This window comes from Gossypium raimondii, chromosome 3 (assembly GCF_025698545.1).
Source record: "Gossypium raimondii isolate GPD5lz chromosome 3, ASM2569854v1, whole genome shotgun sequence".
NCBI classification, from domain to species: Eukaryota; Viridiplantae; Streptophyta; class Magnoliopsida; order Malvales; family Malvaceae; genus Gossypium; species Gossypium raimondii.
In genome coordinates, this window is record NC_068567.1 from 3,567,631 (window position 1) to 3,586,459 (window position 18,829).

The window sequence follows — 18,829 nt, forward strand, 5'->3', positions numbered from 1 at the left end:
AATATTAAAATGTTATGTTTAAAGTTTGATGAATGTGTTTTAAATATCTTCTATGTCATATATGAGGTGTTAACACTTAACCTTCAAGTTGATAGAATGATCTCAAACTACATTTAACACTCAAATTGTGTACGTGATAAAATCGGTGATATTTGAATTAGATCAAATCGAAAATCAATTGAGGTATCGATGAAGAGGAAACCAATTGGAATTGGTTCAATAAATTGGTAGCTTGAGTCATTCAAATTCTAAAAACCTTAAATAAAGAACAAAAATGTTCAAATCCTCTCAAATTCTTAAAACCTTAGATTTTGTTTTATTTATTTGCATGGGGAACATTTAACACTTCCATGGGAGAAAATGCAATCAATATTCCAAACCCTAACTCGATTTTGATGCCAGCAACATTTCTCTCCGACGTTTCAACAACGCAAGCATCTTATCAGTATCGGGTAAGTTGTCTTTGATTACAGGGACTGATTTGAAATTTTGAATCCACGAATTCAATCGAGGGAACTTGTGTGGTTCAAAGATTTTAAGCCCTGCAAAGTCTTCGATAACCCCGAGCCAGTGAGCAACCGAGCAAAATGCAATGTCCACCATGTTTATCTCGTCTCCGCCGAAGAATTTTTTCCCTCCGATCAGCGCGTGCTCTTCAAGGACTTCCAGCATTTCAAAGCACTCCTTCGCTACCGCCTGCTGTTCTTCGCCGTCGGTTCGAAAAAGCTTTGAGATTAAAGGACTCTGTTTTAAACAAAGATGGGTTTTCCAGTCAAAAGTTATGTACGATAAAAAAAATTACAAACAACACGGTGCTAAAATCTTAATTTGAACTAACTTAAAATATGCTACAAGTCCTTATACTCTTTATACATTTAAAAATTAATCCTCAAGAAATTTAATCCCACTACCTTTTTAAACTTAAAAATGTAAATCAAATCTTGAACACAATTATTTGGGTAAATTACACCAGTAATCACCCTATGCTTTTTTTTCTTTTTTAGTTAAAAGTTACAAAATGGTCACCCAATTAATAGTAAATTTCTTTTTGCCCATCCAACTATAAAAAGTTATAAAATAATCACTCAATTATTCAATTTTGTCTTTTTTGGTCAACCAACTCTCTTGGATTTTTAGGTGTTTCCACTTTTATGTTAGTCAACTGGTGACCAAAACAAACAAAATTGAATAGTTGGATGACCATTTTATAACTTTTTATAGACAGGAAACCAAAAGAGAGAAAAATAAATCATAGTTGGGTGAACTCTAGTGTTGTTTACCTAATTTTGTTTGTTATCAAGTTCATGACATCATTTTTTGTTACATGACTATCAAGTGAGTAATATTTTTATTTCAAAATATCAAATCAATAAATTTAACAAAAAAAATTAAAGGTGTTAGCAGTTGAACGTTAATTTTGAAATAAAAACGTAAAATAATTAAATTTTTAAAATAAAATAAATCAACTAAATTCCAAATATATGAAAAGTAAAAAGACTTAGAGCGTATTTTAGCTTTTCACTATCATAAAATATTTAATATTGAATTACAACACACTCACTCCATTATAGACCTATTCATGTGTCAACCCAACTCAACCTGCTTTTTAAGTTTATAATAAAATATATAATACTACTCTAATGTAAACATTAAATTAATGTTAAGATGACTATATGAAAATTTTAATGAATAAAATATATAAAATATTAAATATTAAAATAATATAATACAAATATTTTTAAAAAAATTTTAAAAATAATATGGACGGGTCTAAAATGGGCTTGGGTTAATCTTTTACAAATTATGAATAGGCTCAAGCAAAATTTTAAGCCCATTTCGGGTTGAACTGAAGTTGAGCAAATATAAAATATGTTAATATTATATTTAGACCCAGTCCAAACTCAACCCGGCTTGACCATGAACACCTCTATTCCGTTAATATGCCTACTTCATAAGTGGAATGACCGTATCTTTATCTTTTTATATTTTTATATAAAGTATATAAAAGGCAATTTAGATGTACTAATGTAAAATTTTCTTCAAATGGTGTTTTCATCTTCTTATGTTATTATTAATTAAATATAATTTAGATCTATTAAAAATTCACATCAAGACATTACTAATAATATTATAAAAGTATAAAATTAAATTATGTCAAAATTAAAATAGAATGACTAGATCCGAAATTTCAACATAATAAAGGGACACAAATATAAATAAACCGCTCTCTTACCATATAGGTATAGATTAATAAATATAAAAATCAATAAATGGGAAATCGTCTTATGCATCAAATAAATAAGGTTTAGCTGCAAAATCGATGCTTAAACTATATCAATTTTCTCATTTAGGTACCTAAATTTTTCAAAAATATACTTCAACTATTAATTTCATTACATTTTACCCAAATATTGTACGATGTCAAAAAAACATGGTTCTGTGTTTTTTGGTAAAATAAGATAAAATTAACAGTTTAAATATCATTTTTGACCAAAAAAAAAACCCCTTAGACACCTAAGTGAGAAATACGATATAGTTTGAGGGTTATTTTTGTATTTAAACCAAAAAAAAAAAGATTTTACCTTGTCATCAGCAAATTTGATCCAAAACAGAGCAACGGCTCTCTCATGGGGATCAGCCGGCAGCAAGGGATTTTGCGGCCAAATTTCATCGATATATCGAAGGATGACGGTGGATTCGCAGATGGGTTTGTCGTCGTGAAGGAGTACCGGGATCTTCTTATGAATTGGATTATATTGAAGAAGCAAAGGACTCTTGTTGGAGAGATCTTCTTCGATGTATTCGTAAGCTATGCCTTTGAGTTTCAGAGCCCAAATTACTCTGTAACAGTACGGACTAAGCCAAGCTCCGAACAGTTTCACGACCGCCATGGTTGGGAGATTAGTCGATTTTCTGGTAGATTCTGAGAGCGGTGAGTGTAAATTTATAATAGGATTAGCAGCCAAAGCTTTCAGTAAGGTAAAGATGGAAGTGTTAATACAAGGAATTAAAGAAAGTATATAGAAATAATTTTATATAATAATACAAGGTAATGTCATGCATGATGCAATATAAAGTAATTTAAGATGGATGCCACTTGTCTCACCCCCAATATGTTACGTAGAGTTGAAAGATAAAATTCGAAGTTAAAATTAAATATAAACATTTTAAATATAATATTGACCATCGTTAAAGAATTTATTAGCTTTGAATTTCATATGATAGCTTGATAGTTAAAAGTGTTCATCACCCCAAGTGTGGGGTAGAGTTCGAGTCGCGTTTGTTGTTTGGGTTTTACTTTATTATTATAATTCATAAAAAACAAAAAGAAATCTATATTAGTGTTACATGGGCTAATGCGTTATCTTAATAGTGTTGTGTAAAGCTGTTTATTTTACCAAAAGAAAAATAGGAAAGGCAAAGGGTAGTTAGTATTAGTACATTTTGAGAAAGGATTAAATTTTGAAATTAATTAAATTAAATATATAATTAAAAATTATATTGCAATAGGTATGAGGTTTTGGTAGATGTGATCTGGGTTCAAGCCACGCTGATTGTGTTGCTGTTAAGACTTTTCTCTCCTCTTATAATTCACCAAAAAAAGATCATTTATCTTTGATGTTTTAGGAAACGTGTCATCATGTCGAGGGAGCATTTGACTATAGAATTAAACCGTGCTGATGTGTTGACACGTAATAAGTGAAAAATATTTTAGAATTGTTTTAGAACTAACTACTACTTAAATTATTCAAAATTCTATTTTATTATATATTATATGTGTATGTAATAAGTGGATGTAATCATACCCTTCCACCATCATATTTTAATAACAGTCAATTAATTCCAAGGTCCTCAAATTAATTATTAATTAAGTCCTCAGTCATTTTTCTAAATTAAAATTTCAAAAGCGTTGAAATTTTATAAATTAGTCCCTAACTTTAATTAATGATTTTCTTGATTAAATTACTTAACCATTCTTTAATATATTTTCTTACTAACTTCATAAACCTTTCTATTCATGATTCCACTAACTCAATTTACGGAATTGAATTTTAAAATTGTAATTTTTGACAATGTTTAAAATCGGGTCATTACTGAGTTAATTAAAAGAATAAATAATATTTTGGGCATATGAAAGATATTTATTGGGCTAAAAATATATCGTTAGTTTAAAGACAAGATAACACATATAATAGACTTAATAAATGAAAAGGCCCGATATAGGAGGGAGGGGTGGCAAACTAGTATGGACCCATTGAAATTTTTTTATTTTGATTTTGATAATTTATTTAAACAAACTGATCGAAATTATTGGACTAACAAAGCAGTGACTTGATCAGTTCAAATTTTGAAAACCTTCGATAAAGAACACAAGTTTCCAAACCCTAATTTGATTTTGATGTCAACATCATCTCTCTACCACGCTTCAAGAAAGTAGACATCTTATCGGCATCAGGCAAGTTGTCTTTGATTATAGGACTTGATTTGAAATTTTGGATCCACGAGCTCACTCGAGGGAACTTGTGTGGCTGAAAGATTTCAAGCCCTAGTACGTCTTCGAGAATCCCAAGCCAGTGAGCAACAAAGGAAAATGCAATGTCCACCATGTTTATCTCGTCTCCGCCGAAGAACTTTTTCACTCCAATCAGCGCATGTTCTTCCATGACTTCCAACATTTCCAACCACTCCTTCACTGCCGCCTGTTGTTCTTCGCCATTGGCTTGATAAAGCTTTGACATTAAAGGACCCTGTTTTAAACAGAGATATGGGATTTCTAGTATCAGCCATCAAAAGTTATGTACGATAAAAGATTTTCAAAGATTTCAACTAGGTTAAAATATGCTACAAATCCTTGTATCCTTTGTATGTTTAAAATTTAGTCCACCTATTTTTGTTTTAAGAAATTTAATCCCATTACTTTTAAATTTAAAAAGGGTTAAATCACTTCACGGGGTTTGAACCTAGCAACTACTCCCACATTAGGGCATGAACTTTTTTTTGGTTCAAATTAGTCCTTAAACTTGACAATGATTCTCACGGTATGACCTGATAAAAGCTACTTATCACTTAATAAAGAATATATTTAATTAACTCAATTTTAATTAATTTATTTTAATATTATGTTTTCCTATAAAAACCTTATGTTTAAAATTTTAATTACGGTTTAGAATAAGGTAAAATGTTTAAAATTAAGAATAAAATGTAAAATATAATTTTTTATAATTCAAAATTTATATTTATCAAACAATATAATTATATTCCGTAATTAATTTTAAGTAATGTATCAAACAAAATTTTATAACTTAAATTCGGTACTTAAATTTTCAACCCTTATTTTTTCTGCACTTAATCTTTTAGTTTATCAGAGAACACCTTAGCCCCTATGTTTTCTTGAAAACCCTTATATCCAAGCCCCAACATAGGAACAATTGCCTAGCCCAAGCACTAACATGAGAACAATTACCACGTTTATGGACTAACTTGGACAAAAAAAAGTTCAAGTCCCAATGTGGGAACAATTACCTAATTCAAGCCTTAACATGTGATCCAATGTGAGAATTGTTACCAAGTTCAGGCCTCAAATAATGATTTAACCCATTTAAAAATGTAAATATAACTGTAAACATGAATTTTTTTGGTTAAATTAAAGTTCATAACTCATTTTTTTTGTTATATGACTACCAAATGAATAACTTTTTTTTTATTTCAAAATATCACACCAAAAATTTAATAAAAAATTAACATTGCTAACAATTGAGTTCGGGTTTAGAGTAAAAATTACCAATTTTATATGTCAATGACATGAAAAAATTACTGAAATATCATTAAATAATTGGAAATAGACAATGGATGATGTGGTGGAGGGTCCATAAAATAGTTTCTCCCAATACAACACTTAATAAATAATTTTGGCTATAAATATTAATAAATAAATATAAATATAAATATAAATATAAAAATCAATAAACAGGAAAATCGTCATATGGATCAAATAAATAAATAAATAAATAAAAGGTTTAATTGCAAAATTAGTGTCTAAACTATATCAATTTTCTCATTTTAAGTACCCAAAAGTTTTGGTAAAAATATACTTAAACTATTAATTTTGTTACATTTTACCTAAAAAGTGCACGATGGCAATAAAACATGCTACGGTATTTTTGGCAAAATAAGACAAAATTAACCATTTAAAAATCATTTTGCAAAGAAGAGAAAACAAACATAACTGTTAGACACCTAAATGATAAATACGATATAGTTGGAGGGTTAATGTTGTATTTAATCCAAAAAAGAAAAGAACAGATTTTACCTTGTCATCTGCAAATTTGATCCAAAACAGAGCAACAGCTCTGTCATAGGGATCAGCCGGCAGCAAAGGATTCTGCGGCCAAATTTCATCGATATATTGAAGGATAACGGTGGATTCACAGATCGGTTTTCCATCATGAACGAGCACCGGGACTTGCTTATGAATTGGATTATATTGAAGAAGCGAAGGACTCTTGTTGAGGAGATCTTCTTCAATATATTCGTACAGTATGCCTTTGAGTTTTAGAGCCCAAATTACTCTGTAACCGTACGGACTAAACCAAGATCCGTGCAATTTCACGACCGCCATGGTTGAGAGGTTAGTTCAGAGATTCTAAGAGCGCTGAGTGCAAATTTATAATAGGATTACAGGTCAAAGATTGTCTAAGGTAACGATGGTGACTGTTTTTTTTCATGACATAATTCTAAATTTCATGACATAAAAAAGAGAAATTGACAAAAATTGTAGGCCCTAAAAGTTAGAATCTGTCACTAAGACTTTTATACAAAGATGGAGTATTATAAAAGATTTTATATAACAATATAAGGTACGGTAGTGTCATGCATGATGCATCTTTATTAATTGTTTCTTTAATTTGAATAATGTTTTTAGAAATAAATTAGTGGTTGGTTGAATTGATTAGGCCATTAGTTTGTCGATTTGATAAGTTCGATAAAGATATAATAATAAATTCATAAAAAAGAATATTTAAGAAATCTGGTTCAACCGTCAATTTAATTGATTTTTTAACCGGTTCAATCGATTCGATGTTTTTTTTCGAATCTATATTTCGACCTGTTTCTAGTCCAACCGAACAATCCAATCCTATTTAAAAACAAGTAAAAACCCCATATATAATTTTGAACCCATATATAATTGAATATATATGTTTTTTTTATAATTAAGGTATCATATATATTTATTTTACCTGTGTGTTGATTTGATGATCAGGGTGTTCACCGTCTCAGATGTGATCTGGGTTCAAGCCACGCTAATCGTGTTGCTGTTAAGACTTTGCTCTCCTCTTATAATTCACCAAAAAAAAGATCATTTATCTTTGATGTTTTAGAAAATGTGTCATCATGTCAAGGGAGCATTTGACTATAAAATTAAACCGTGCTAATGTGTTGACATGTAATAAGTGAAAATATTTTAGAATTGTTTTAGAACTAACTACTACTTAAATTATTCGAAAATTCTATTTTATTATATATTATATGTGTATGGATGCCACTTGTCTCACCCCCAAGATGTTACGTAGAGTTGAAAGATAAAATTTGAAGTTAAAATTAAATATAAACATTTTAAATATAATATCGACCATCGTTAAAGAATTTATTATCTTTGAATTTCATATGATGGCTTGATAGTTAAAAGTGTTCATCACCCCAAGTGTGGGGTAGAGTTCGAGTCTCGTTTGTTGTTTGGGTTTTACTTTATTATTGTAATTCACAAAAAAAAAAGAATCTATCAACTTTCAACGGATTATATTTTGAAAACTTCTCAAAATAAATTAGACCTCTCCTCAACAAATTTAAATATAAAAAGTAACTTCGAGTAAAAAGCATAAATACATGTAATTTTTCAAAATATATATAATGCAATGCCGCATATAGAGACAATAAAAATATTTTTATTTGGAATATTTTGAATACTATTTGGAAGTAAATTGAAAACAATTTGTTAAGTGATCAATTTGATAAAATTGAAGCAAGGATTAAATTGTAAATTTTGTAAAATTCCAAATGTTAAATGTTGATTACTGAAATCTAAAAATTTAGTGTTGTACTAAATTATATGATTATGAAATATGAAAATTGAACGATTGGGCATAAAATAGTAAAGTTTGAAATTATAGGGATTAAATTGTAAAGATTCCAAAACACGAGTTTTAGAACTAATTTATGTGGGTTGAGAATTTACAATTCTAAAAATAGAATATGAAAGTTTAATGGTTCAAAAATCATGGACTAATTTGTGGAAAATTTGACAAGATTTTAATAGTAGGAATTAAATTATAAAATCTCAAAATTTTGAAAAAAGAAAAAGAACAAGAAGAGAGAGACTGTTTTGCAAAACTAGGCAAACTGGGATTTAAGGCTGAATTGAAAACAAAATGACTTCCAGGGACTAAATTGTAAAATAGTGTAAATTTAGGAGTTTGGGACTAAATCGTAAAAACTGTGTAACTATAATTTTAAGGGTTGTTTAGTAAATTTGGAAAAATATAGGAGTGGAAATGAGCAGATTAGTTACATAAGTGTTTAAATGTAATGTTTGAAAATTTTACTAAATTAAGTGTATTAAACTAAAATAATTGAGTAAAAAAAAATTAAAACTTGAATTAGTAAAGATTAGATACATTAAAGTGAAGAGAATTATATTATGAAGTATATCTTAAAAAGAATTTTATGAATAAACTGTGAATTAGCTGCTGTTGATTTTGGGTATGTAGCAAATAAAACGTGTTGGAAATTTGAAGAAATGGTTGTCCAAACTGACTGGTATTTTCATCTGACATATGAAGAAATGATTGTCTAAAATGGCTGCTGTTACCAGAACTTATTATATCTGATATTTAAGAAATGGTTGTCCAAAATGACCGTTGTTTTCATAATTTATTATGTCTGACATATGAGGAAATGGTTGTCTAAAATGGCTGTTGTTCGGTTATGGTGCGAGTTTAATTCATTTCTTTCTTGAATGGTTGGTTGTATTCTTATTTTGGTAAGTAGGTGAATAAAATTCGATTCGATTTTAAAAATTAAATTAAATAGTTCGAATTAATCGAGTTATTTGGATCAACTCGAATAAAAAATTAAATTTTTTAGTTTAATTCGAATATGAATTATACAATTCGAGTTATCTAAAAATCTAAATAAAAAAGTACAAAATTACGTCGTTTTGGTATGATTACAGGTCAAGAATTTGAAGATGAATATGTGACAACCTGTTGATATGATTACAAATGTGATATGAAAGGATTATATTCCTATAATATAAGTTAACATATTAAATTGCTTACGAACTTTTGTTTTGTATTTATGTCCTCAAATAATTTATGTTTTGTTATAATATTAGTTATAGAAATGTCACTGAGTTGATTACTCAGCATTGCAGGTTAGGTTCAATTGTGTGCACTCATTGTTATCAGCATCCAACAGAAAATCTCGCACTTATCGAGTTGGTGAAACTCTTACTATTTTGGCTGGCATGTACCTATAGGTTTTTATGTTATATTAAGCTTAGTTAGAGAATTATTTCATACTTTGAGACGTATAAATATACAAGTTAATTAATGACTTTGAATTATCTTACTATAAACAAGGAATCACTTGAAAATTACTTAATGACTTTGAATTATTATTTTATTAAATAGTTGAATTCGAGGTGAAATTTTATTACTAAGCCATCGTAGTTTCATAAGGACAGGTTAATTAAATTAATTTGTTCATAGATTTTTATCGGTAAAGTCATCATGAGTTTAACGAAATTAGAATTGAGTTGAGAAAATAATTTAGTTAATTTAATTAATTAAAAGAATAAAAAAATATTTTCAGCATAAAAAATATTTATTGGAATAAAAATTATAGACCCGATATAGGAGGGAGGGGATGCAAACCAGTATGGACCCGTTGAACTGGATTTTTATTGTTTTTTAATCTTGATGATTTATTTAAACGAACAAACAAACCAATCGAAACTACTAGACCAACAAATCGATAACATGATCGGTTTGAATTCTGAAAACGTTCGATAAAGAACATAAGTGTTCAGATCCTCTCAAATATTGGATTACATCTTCAACCTTATGTGTAACATTTAACACTTCCATGGGAGAAAATACAATCAATGTTCCAAACCCTAATTCGATTTTGATGTCAACAACATCTCTTTACGACGCTTCAAGTAAGCAATTATCTTATCGGTTTTAGGCAAGTACGTTGTCTTTGATTACAGGGACTGATTTGAAATTTTGGATCCACGAGATCACTCGAACAAATTTGTGTGGCTCAAAGACTTTAAGCCCTGCTGCGTCTTCGATAACCCCGACGAGCCAGTGAGCAACCATGCAAAATGCAATGTCCACCATGTTTATCTCATCTCCGCCGAAGAATTTTTTCCCTCCAATTAACGCATATTCTTCCATGGCTTCCAGCATTTCCAACCACTCCTTCACTACCGCCTGTTGTTCTTCACCTTCGGCTCGATAAAGCTTTGCTATTATAGGTATAGATTAATAAATAAACCGCTCTCTTACCATATAGGTATAGATTAATAAATATAAAAATCAATAAATGGGAAATCGTCATATGCATCAAATAAATAAGGTTTAATTGCAAAATTGATGCTTAAACTATATCAATTTTCTCATTAAGGTACCTAAATTTTGTCAAAAATATACTCAAACTATTAATTTCATTACATTTTACCCAAAAATTGTAACACCCCTATCCCGTATCCATCACCAGAATGGGGTTATAGAGCATTATCGGAGTTTACAAATTAATTTGCTGACATTTCATTTCATTAAGCATTCATATTTAAAACCAAACAAAATCAAAACATTAATGAGCTAACGTTAGCCAATTTAACTTATATATGTCATTCAATGCATTATTCCCCTAACATGCACAAACTCAACATTCAAGTTAGTTCAATAATTTCCATGTATCAATAACATATATACCATGATTTCCATTCCCTTTTCATTTTTCCATATTTATCCCGTTGAATTTCTCAGAATTTCGATGGATTTTCAGGGGTACACTTTAGTGTACAAATTCGGGTCCGTCAATTCATATTCATGTGCGCACATTTCCTTTTCAGAGAGCACACTCCCGCGAACCTCATCCTTACAGCGGGATTACCAGTCCAAGCTAAATCTCCTGTAATATAAACTCATAGAGTATTGTCGGGATTATCACCCAAAGCTAAACCCTGCAATGACAATTACTCTAATGAGCTTCGATCCAATTATCATCAAAGCTAAATTCGACCTAATTCAGATTACCCGTCCGGGCTAAATCCATTTTTCACATATTCTTCGGGAGGGCTATATCAGGATAGGATCACCCATCTAGGCTAGATCCTTTTTTACTGTCAATTCCTTTTCAGAAATCCATCGAATTTTCCTTTCATTCAACCAGTATTTCTTCCTCTTTTTATCAAATATATCCATGTTTCATCAATTTTCATACAATGACCATTCAAATAATATTCACATCAATAACATACATTTCAAACATTTAAGAATATAATTCAAGTTACACGAACTTACCGAGCTAATTATGTAAATACCAAAATTGTGGACATTTTGGTAATTTTCTATTTTCCTCAATTTCCACCCAATCTTGATCTAAATTAATATTTCATTCAATTTATTAATTTAAATAATAAAACAATTCATTTCATGCAATTTGGTCACTTTTTACTTTTTACAAATTTACCCTTAAAATATTACTTTTATTCAATTTAGTCCCTAAACCTAAAACATGAAAATTAGCCATTTTAATGAAAACTCGTGCTAGTTGAATAATCATATATTTTCCTCCTCCTCTCCATTCCACATCCTTAATGTATATAACATGCTTATATGTAACATTATTTATAATTTCACTATTTACTTATTTGTTCATTCAAAGCTGTCCACTTGAGTCATAGTCACAAAATTATTTATATATTAAACTAAAGAACTCCGAATTGAGATCCAGAATTTTCTCTGAAACTATACTCATATATCTCGTTACCATAAAATTTTATGAATTTTGGTTTATCTAATAAGTACAGTTTATTCTTTAAAATCATCCCTATTCTACTGTCTCGACAGTTTTGACCCTTCTTCACTTAAAATTAATTATCTCCCGTAAAAGATTAGGATAATGTTCCCATTTGTTTCTATTGAAAATAGACTCATTAAAGATTTTAAACATATAAATTTAAGACCCTAATCATTTTTATCCAATTTTGATGATTTTCCAAATTCAGAACAGGGAACCCAAAATCATTCTATCTTTATCTCACAAAATTTATTATAACTCATGATTTAAAATTCCATTGCTTACTCTGTTTATTCTATGAAAAACTAGACTCAATAAGATTTAATTCCATATTTTTTCATCCTCTAATTCAATTTCCATGATTTATTGTGATTTTTCAAAGTTAATCTACTGCTGCTATCCAAAATTGTTTTAGTGCAAGATGTTGATACTCAAATTTATAACACCCTCCTTTCCTTTCTCTACAATATTTTCTATCAATTCCTCTTGTTTCCCTTCACTAAAATATCAAGAACATAGAACCTTATATAATAAAACCCTACATTAACATAAATTTCATACTTTTGAATAATATCAAACTCAAAAATATATTGAAATCTTGATGTTCTTACCTTGCTCTATTGATTTCAATCTTTAACTTGATTTTCTCTCTCCTCTAGCCTCTATTTCTTGAATCTAACTTGATATTCTAGCTCCCCATAGTCTCCTTATCAATTTTCTCTCTTGGTGGCTATGGAAATTTCTTTGAATTCTAAGTGAAAATGGTGAATTTTTGGTGAGAGGACCAAATTGTAAAGAAAAGAAAGTTTCTTTCTTTCTTTTCTCTTCATACGTTGGGATGCAAGGTAGAAGATGATGATTCTTCATCTTTTCTTCCATATATATATATATACTAAATAAAATAATAATAATAAAATAATAAAATGTCATTTAAAAATCAAATTAAAATATTAATAAACTAATATTTATTTATTTATTTAATCTAAAATATCTCCAACTTCATCATTATTTTCTAGATTTCTCTTTCTTCTACTTGACCATTTTGCCCTTTATATCTTTTAAAATTCCATCCTCGAGTCATCACTTAATTTGGTAAAATTATGATTTAGTCCTCATAATTCTTCATCTATTCAATTTGGTCCCAATTCATCCATTTTCTTTAGTTTCTAGATTATTCCACCCTTAAAATATTTATACTATCGGTCATTCAAATTTTCATATTTACACTTTAACCCCTCAAATTTTGAGTATTTACTCTTGGGTAACAAAACTTTTCTCACTTTTGCAATTTAATCATTTATTGAATTAATATGTCATAATATACTTTCCAATGTTGTCATAACTCAAAATTCTCATTTTGTCACTTTATTTCCTTACTATATCAAAGATAATATCTTCTTGTAAAAATTTTCGAGGTATTACAAAAATTGTACGATATCAATAAAACATGGTACTGTGTTTTTTGGTAAAATAAGATAAATTTAACAGTTTAAATATCATTTTTGACCAAAAAAAACCCTTAGACACCTAAGTGAGAAATACGATATAGTTTGAGGGTTATTTTTGTATTTAAACCAAAAAAAAAAGATTTTACCTTGTCATTAGAAAATTTGATCCAAAACAGAGCAACGGCTCTCTCATGGGGGTCAGCAGGCAACAAGGGATTTTGCGGCCAAATTTCATCAATATATCGAAGGATGACGGTGGATCTTCTTATGAATTGGATTATATTGAAGAAGCAAAGGACTCCTGTTGGAGAGATATTCTTCGATGTATTCGTAAGCTATGTCTTTGAGTTTCAAAGCCCAAATTACTTTGTAACAGTACGGACTAGGCCAAGCTCCGAACAGTTTCACAACAGCCATGGTTGTGAGATTAGTCGATTTTCTGGTAGAGTCTGAGAGCGGTGAGTGTAAATTTATAATAGGATTAGAAGTCATAGCTTTGAGTAAGGTAAAGATGAAGTGTTAATAAAAGGAATTAAAGAAAGTATATAGAAATAATTTTATATAATAATACAAGGTAATGTCATGCATGATGCAATATAAAGTAATTTAATTTGGATGTCACTTGTCTCACTCTTGAGATGTTATGTAGAGTTGAAAGATAAAATTTGAAGTTAAAATTAAATATAAACATTTTAAATATAATTTCGACCATCGTTAAAGAATTTATTAGCTTTGAATCCCATATGATGGATTGATGGCTAAGAGTGTTCATCACCCTAGGTGTGGGGCTGAGTTTGAGTCGCGCTTGTTGTTCGGGTTTTACCCTATTATTGTAATTCACCAAAAAAAAATCTATCAACTTTCAATGGATTAGATTTTGAAAACTTCTCAAAAAAATGAACTAGACCTCTCCTCAACAAATTTAAATATAAAAAGTAACTTTGAGTAAAAAGCATGAACACATGTAAATTTTCCAAAAATATATATATAATGCAATGCCGCATAAAGAGACAATAAAATTATTTTTATTTGGAATATTTTGAATACTATTTGAAGTAAATTGAAAACAATTTATTAAGTGATCAATTCGATAAAAATTGAAGTAAGGAATAAATTGTAAAATTTGTAAAATTCCAAATGTTAAAGTTTGATTAGTGAAATCTAAAAGTTTGGTGTTGTACTAAATTATTTGCTTATGAAATATGAAAATTGAAAGATTGGGCATAAAATAGTAAAGTTTGAAATTATAGGGATTAAATTGTGAAGATTCCAAAACACGAGATTTAGAACTAATTTATATGGGATGAGAATTTACAATTCCAAAAATAAAATATGAAAGTTTAATGGTTCAAAAATCATGGACTAATTTGTGGAAAATTTGATAAGATTTTAATAGTAGGAATTAAATTATAAAATCTAGAAATTTTGAAAAAAAGAAAGAAGAGAGAGACTGTTTTGCAAAACTAGGCAAACTGGGATTTAAGGCTGAATTGAAAAAAAATGACTTCCAAGGACTAAATTGTAAAATAGTGTAAATTTGAGAGTTTGGGACTAAATCGTAAAAAATATGTAACTATAATTTTAAGGGTTGTTTAGTAAATTTGGAAAAATATAGGAGTGAAAATGAGCATATTAGTTACATAAGTGTTCAAATGTAATATTTGAAAATTTTACTAAATTAAGTGTATTAAACTAAAATAATTGAGTAAAAAAATTGAAACTTGAATTAGTAAAGATTAGATACATTAAAGTGAAGAGAATTATATTATGAAGTATATCTTAAAAATTATATTGCAATAGGTATGAGGTTCTGCTACATGTGTTTCAAAGTTTCAATACATTAGTAATCTTGTATTGGTTTTGATATTATGAATGAGGTATTGATAACTTTGTTCTTAAAATCGTAAATTCGCCTGAAAATACCCTGGAAAAAGGATTTTGGTTTCTCTAATTAAAATTTAAATAATATACAATTTTAGAAAGAGATTTAATATCATATGGAATCTAGGTAACGTTAGAAAAGTAAGCAAGGGTTAGGGACTGAAACTAAAAATTTTAATGTGACATTCCTTGTCCGTATCTGTTAATGAGTTAGGTAAGAGGTGTTACATCATCGGAAGGTAAGAGGTGTTACATCATCGGAACATCCGAAGTATAGCATGCATTCCATGCCTTATCAGTATAATCTTGTACATTAATCTTATGGCATGCCAACCATACCAGAGACAATTACTAAGGTAGCAATATTCCAAATACATATTTATATTCATGATCACTTACCATAGTTTCATATAATACTCATTTATGCTATGCTCATCTCAATTAAATTCATAACATTTCATATCATTATATACAAACCAAATCATGAGACAAGTAGAATACTTACCTCAAGCAAGCTAGTTTTTAACAGTATATATATATATATATATATATTGAATTCAAATCATGAAACTACAACTCGTATTAGCTACTCGTTTATGACTTTCGCCTTTTCTTTCTCTCGAGACAGCTCGATGTCGTCTTTAGCTACGTTTGATAATTCAATTATAAAAATGGTATTAGTTTCACTCAAACTCATGAAAAATATATAATCAAATATATTTTCATTTTATTCATTTTAGTCCTTATATCCCAATTGTTCTTATTTTTCGATAGTTAACATAAAAACAAAATCCGATTTCATATCCTTCCATTAGTGACCTTGTATTTTTAATCTATACCATAAGTTTATAATAGCTTTCAATTTATTCAATTTTACCCCTAATTTCACAAAATTATCTTTTAAGCTGAACTTAATTTCCAACTTAATCCTTAACATAATCTAAACTTACTAAGTAACGATCTCTTCAAATTCAAGCTTAAAATCATCAATTAAACTTTAATGGCAACTTTCTGAACATCTAACAATTGAAGAAAAAATACATGTGTTAGCTAAATCAAGCTCCCGTGGTTCAAACTTTATAAAAATCTTAAGGAAAGAACTTAATTTCGGCGATTAATTCTGGATTAAAATGGAAAAGAAAACAAAGATGTTTTTCCTTCTTCTTTTCAGCTTTGGACGGCCAAACAAAATGAGGAAGATGATAACTTCATCTTTCTCTCCACTCTCTTAGTATTTATACTATGATTAAGCCCTTAATTAGCTTAATTAATCACCATTAGTGGTCAAGCTAATTAAGATAAGTGGATGTAATCATACCATTCCACCATCATATTTTAATAACTGTCAATTAATTCCAAGGCCCTCAAATTAATTATTAATTAAGTCCTCAATCATTTTTCTAAATTAAAATTTCAATAGCGGTTGAACTTTTACAAATTAGTCCTTGAACTTTAATTAATGATTTTCTTGATTAAATTTCGTAAACATTCTTTAATATATTTTCATACTAACTTCATAAACCTTTCTATTCATGATTCCACTAACTCAATTTGCGAATTGGATTTCAAAATTGTATTGTTTCGACGATGTTTAAAATCGGGTCATTGCAAGTAAATTAAAAGAATAAATAATATTTTGGGCATATGAAAGATATTTATTGTGCTAAAAAACTATATTAGTTAGTTTAAAGACAAGATAACACATATAATTGACTTAATAAATGAAAATGCCGATATAGGAGGGAGGGGTGGCAAACTAGTATGGACCCATTGAATTTTTTTATTTTGATTTTGATAATTTATTTAAACAAACTGATCGAAATTATTGGACTAACAAAGCAGTGACTTGATCAGTTCGAACTTTGAAAACCTTCTATAAAGAACACAAGTGTCTAAACCCTAATTCGATTTTGATGTCAACATCATCTCTCTACCATGCTTCAAGAAAGTAGACATCTTATCGGTATCAGGCAAGTTGTCTTTGATTACAGGGACTGATTTGAAATTTTGGATCCATGAGCTCACTCGAGGGAACTTGTGTGGCTGAAAGATTTCAAGCCCTAGTATGTCTTCGAGAACCCCAAGCCAGATAGCAACAAAGGAAAATGCAATGTCCACCATGTTTATCTCGTCTCCGCCGAATAACTTTTTCACTCCGACCAGCGCATGTTCTTCCATGACTTCAAACATTTCCAGCCACTCCTTCACTGCTGCCTGTTGTTCTTCGCCATTGGCTCGATAAAGCTTTAACATTAAATAACCCTGTTTTAAACAGAGATATGGGATTTCTAGTATCAGGCATCAAAAGTGTTATGTACAATAATGATTTAACATGTGACCCAATGTGAGAATTGTTGCCAAGTTCAGGCGTCAAATAATGATTTAACCCATTTAAAAATGTAAATATAATCGTAAACATGATTTTTTGGGTTAAATTCAAGTTCATAACTCATTTTTTTCGTTATATGACTACCAAATGAATAACTATTTTTTTATTTCAAAATATCACACCAAAAAATTTAATAAAAAATTAACGTGTTAACAATTGAGTTCGGGTTTAGAGTAAAAAATTACCAATTTTATATGTCAATGACATGAAAAAATTACTAAAAATATTATTAAATAATTATTAAAAAATTACATTTTATTCATTTTAGTCCTTATATCCAAAATGTTCTTATTTTTCGATAGTTAACATAAAAACAAAATCTGATTTCATATCCTTCCATTAGTGACCTTGTATTTTTAATCTATACCATAAGTTTATAATAGCTTTCACTTTATTCAATTTTACCCCTAATTTCACAAAATTATCTTTTAAGCTGAACTTAATTTCCAACTTAATCCTTAACATAATCTAAACTTACTAATTAACGATCTCTTCAAATTCAAGCTTTGTCTAAAGTAACAATGGTGTGTGTTTTTTCATGACATAATTCTAAATTTCACCTTCAATATTTATATTTTTTTAACTAAAAGTTAGAATTTGTCACTAAGACTTTTTCATACAAAGATGAAGTATTATAAAAGATTTTATATAATAATATAAGGTAATGTGATGCATGATGCATCTTTATTAATTGTTTTTTTTTTTAATTTGAATAAATGTTTTTAGAAATAAATTAGTGGTTGGTTGGATTGATTAGGTCATTAGTTCGTCGATTTGATAAGTTCGATAAAGATATAATAATAAATTCATAAAAAAGAATATTTAAGAAATCCAGTTCAACCGCCAATTTAATTGATTTTTTAACCGGTTCAATCGATTCGATTTTTTTTTTCGAATCTATATTTCGACTTGTTTCCAGTCCAACCGAACAATCCAATCCTATTTAAACACAAGTAAAAACCCCATATAAAATTTTGAACCCCATATACAATTGAATATATATGTTTTTTTTTTATAATTA

General features: G+C 28.8%; 2 protein-coding genes and 2 pseudogenes across 2 annotated transcripts; 1 reads left to right on the forward strand and 3 right to left on the reverse strand.

The window, feature by feature from the left end:
- LOC128039720 (uncharacterized) overlaps positions 1-18,829 on the forward strand; it is a 64,306-nt pseudogene that overhangs the window by 16,977 nt on the left and 28,500 nt on the right.
- LOC105796604 (probable glutathione S-transferase) lies at positions 294-2,996 on the reverse strand. The gene is made up of 2 exons (XM_052627998.1): positions 2,583-2,996; positions 294-744 (listed from the first exon to the last, which is right to left on the reverse strand). The coding sequence occupies exons 1-2, from the start codon at positions 2,889-2,891 to the stop codon at positions 382-384; spliced, it is 672 nt and encodes a 223-aa protein (XP_052483958.1). The 5' UTR covers positions 2,892-2,996; the 3' UTR covers positions 294-381.
- LOC105796592 (probable glutathione S-transferase) lies at positions 4,248-6,649 on the reverse strand. The gene is made up of 2 exons (XM_012626340.2): positions 6,311-6,649; positions 4,248-4,748 (listed from the first exon to the last, which is right to left on the reverse strand). Exons 1-2 carry the CDS (start codon positions 6,617-6,619, stop codon positions 4,386-4,388), a joined length of 672 nt encoding a protein of 223 aa, XP_012481794.1. The 5' UTR covers positions 6,620-6,649; the 3' UTR covers positions 4,248-4,385.
- LOC105796598 (probable glutathione S-transferase) lies at positions 10,099-14,001 on the reverse strand (annotated as a pseudogene).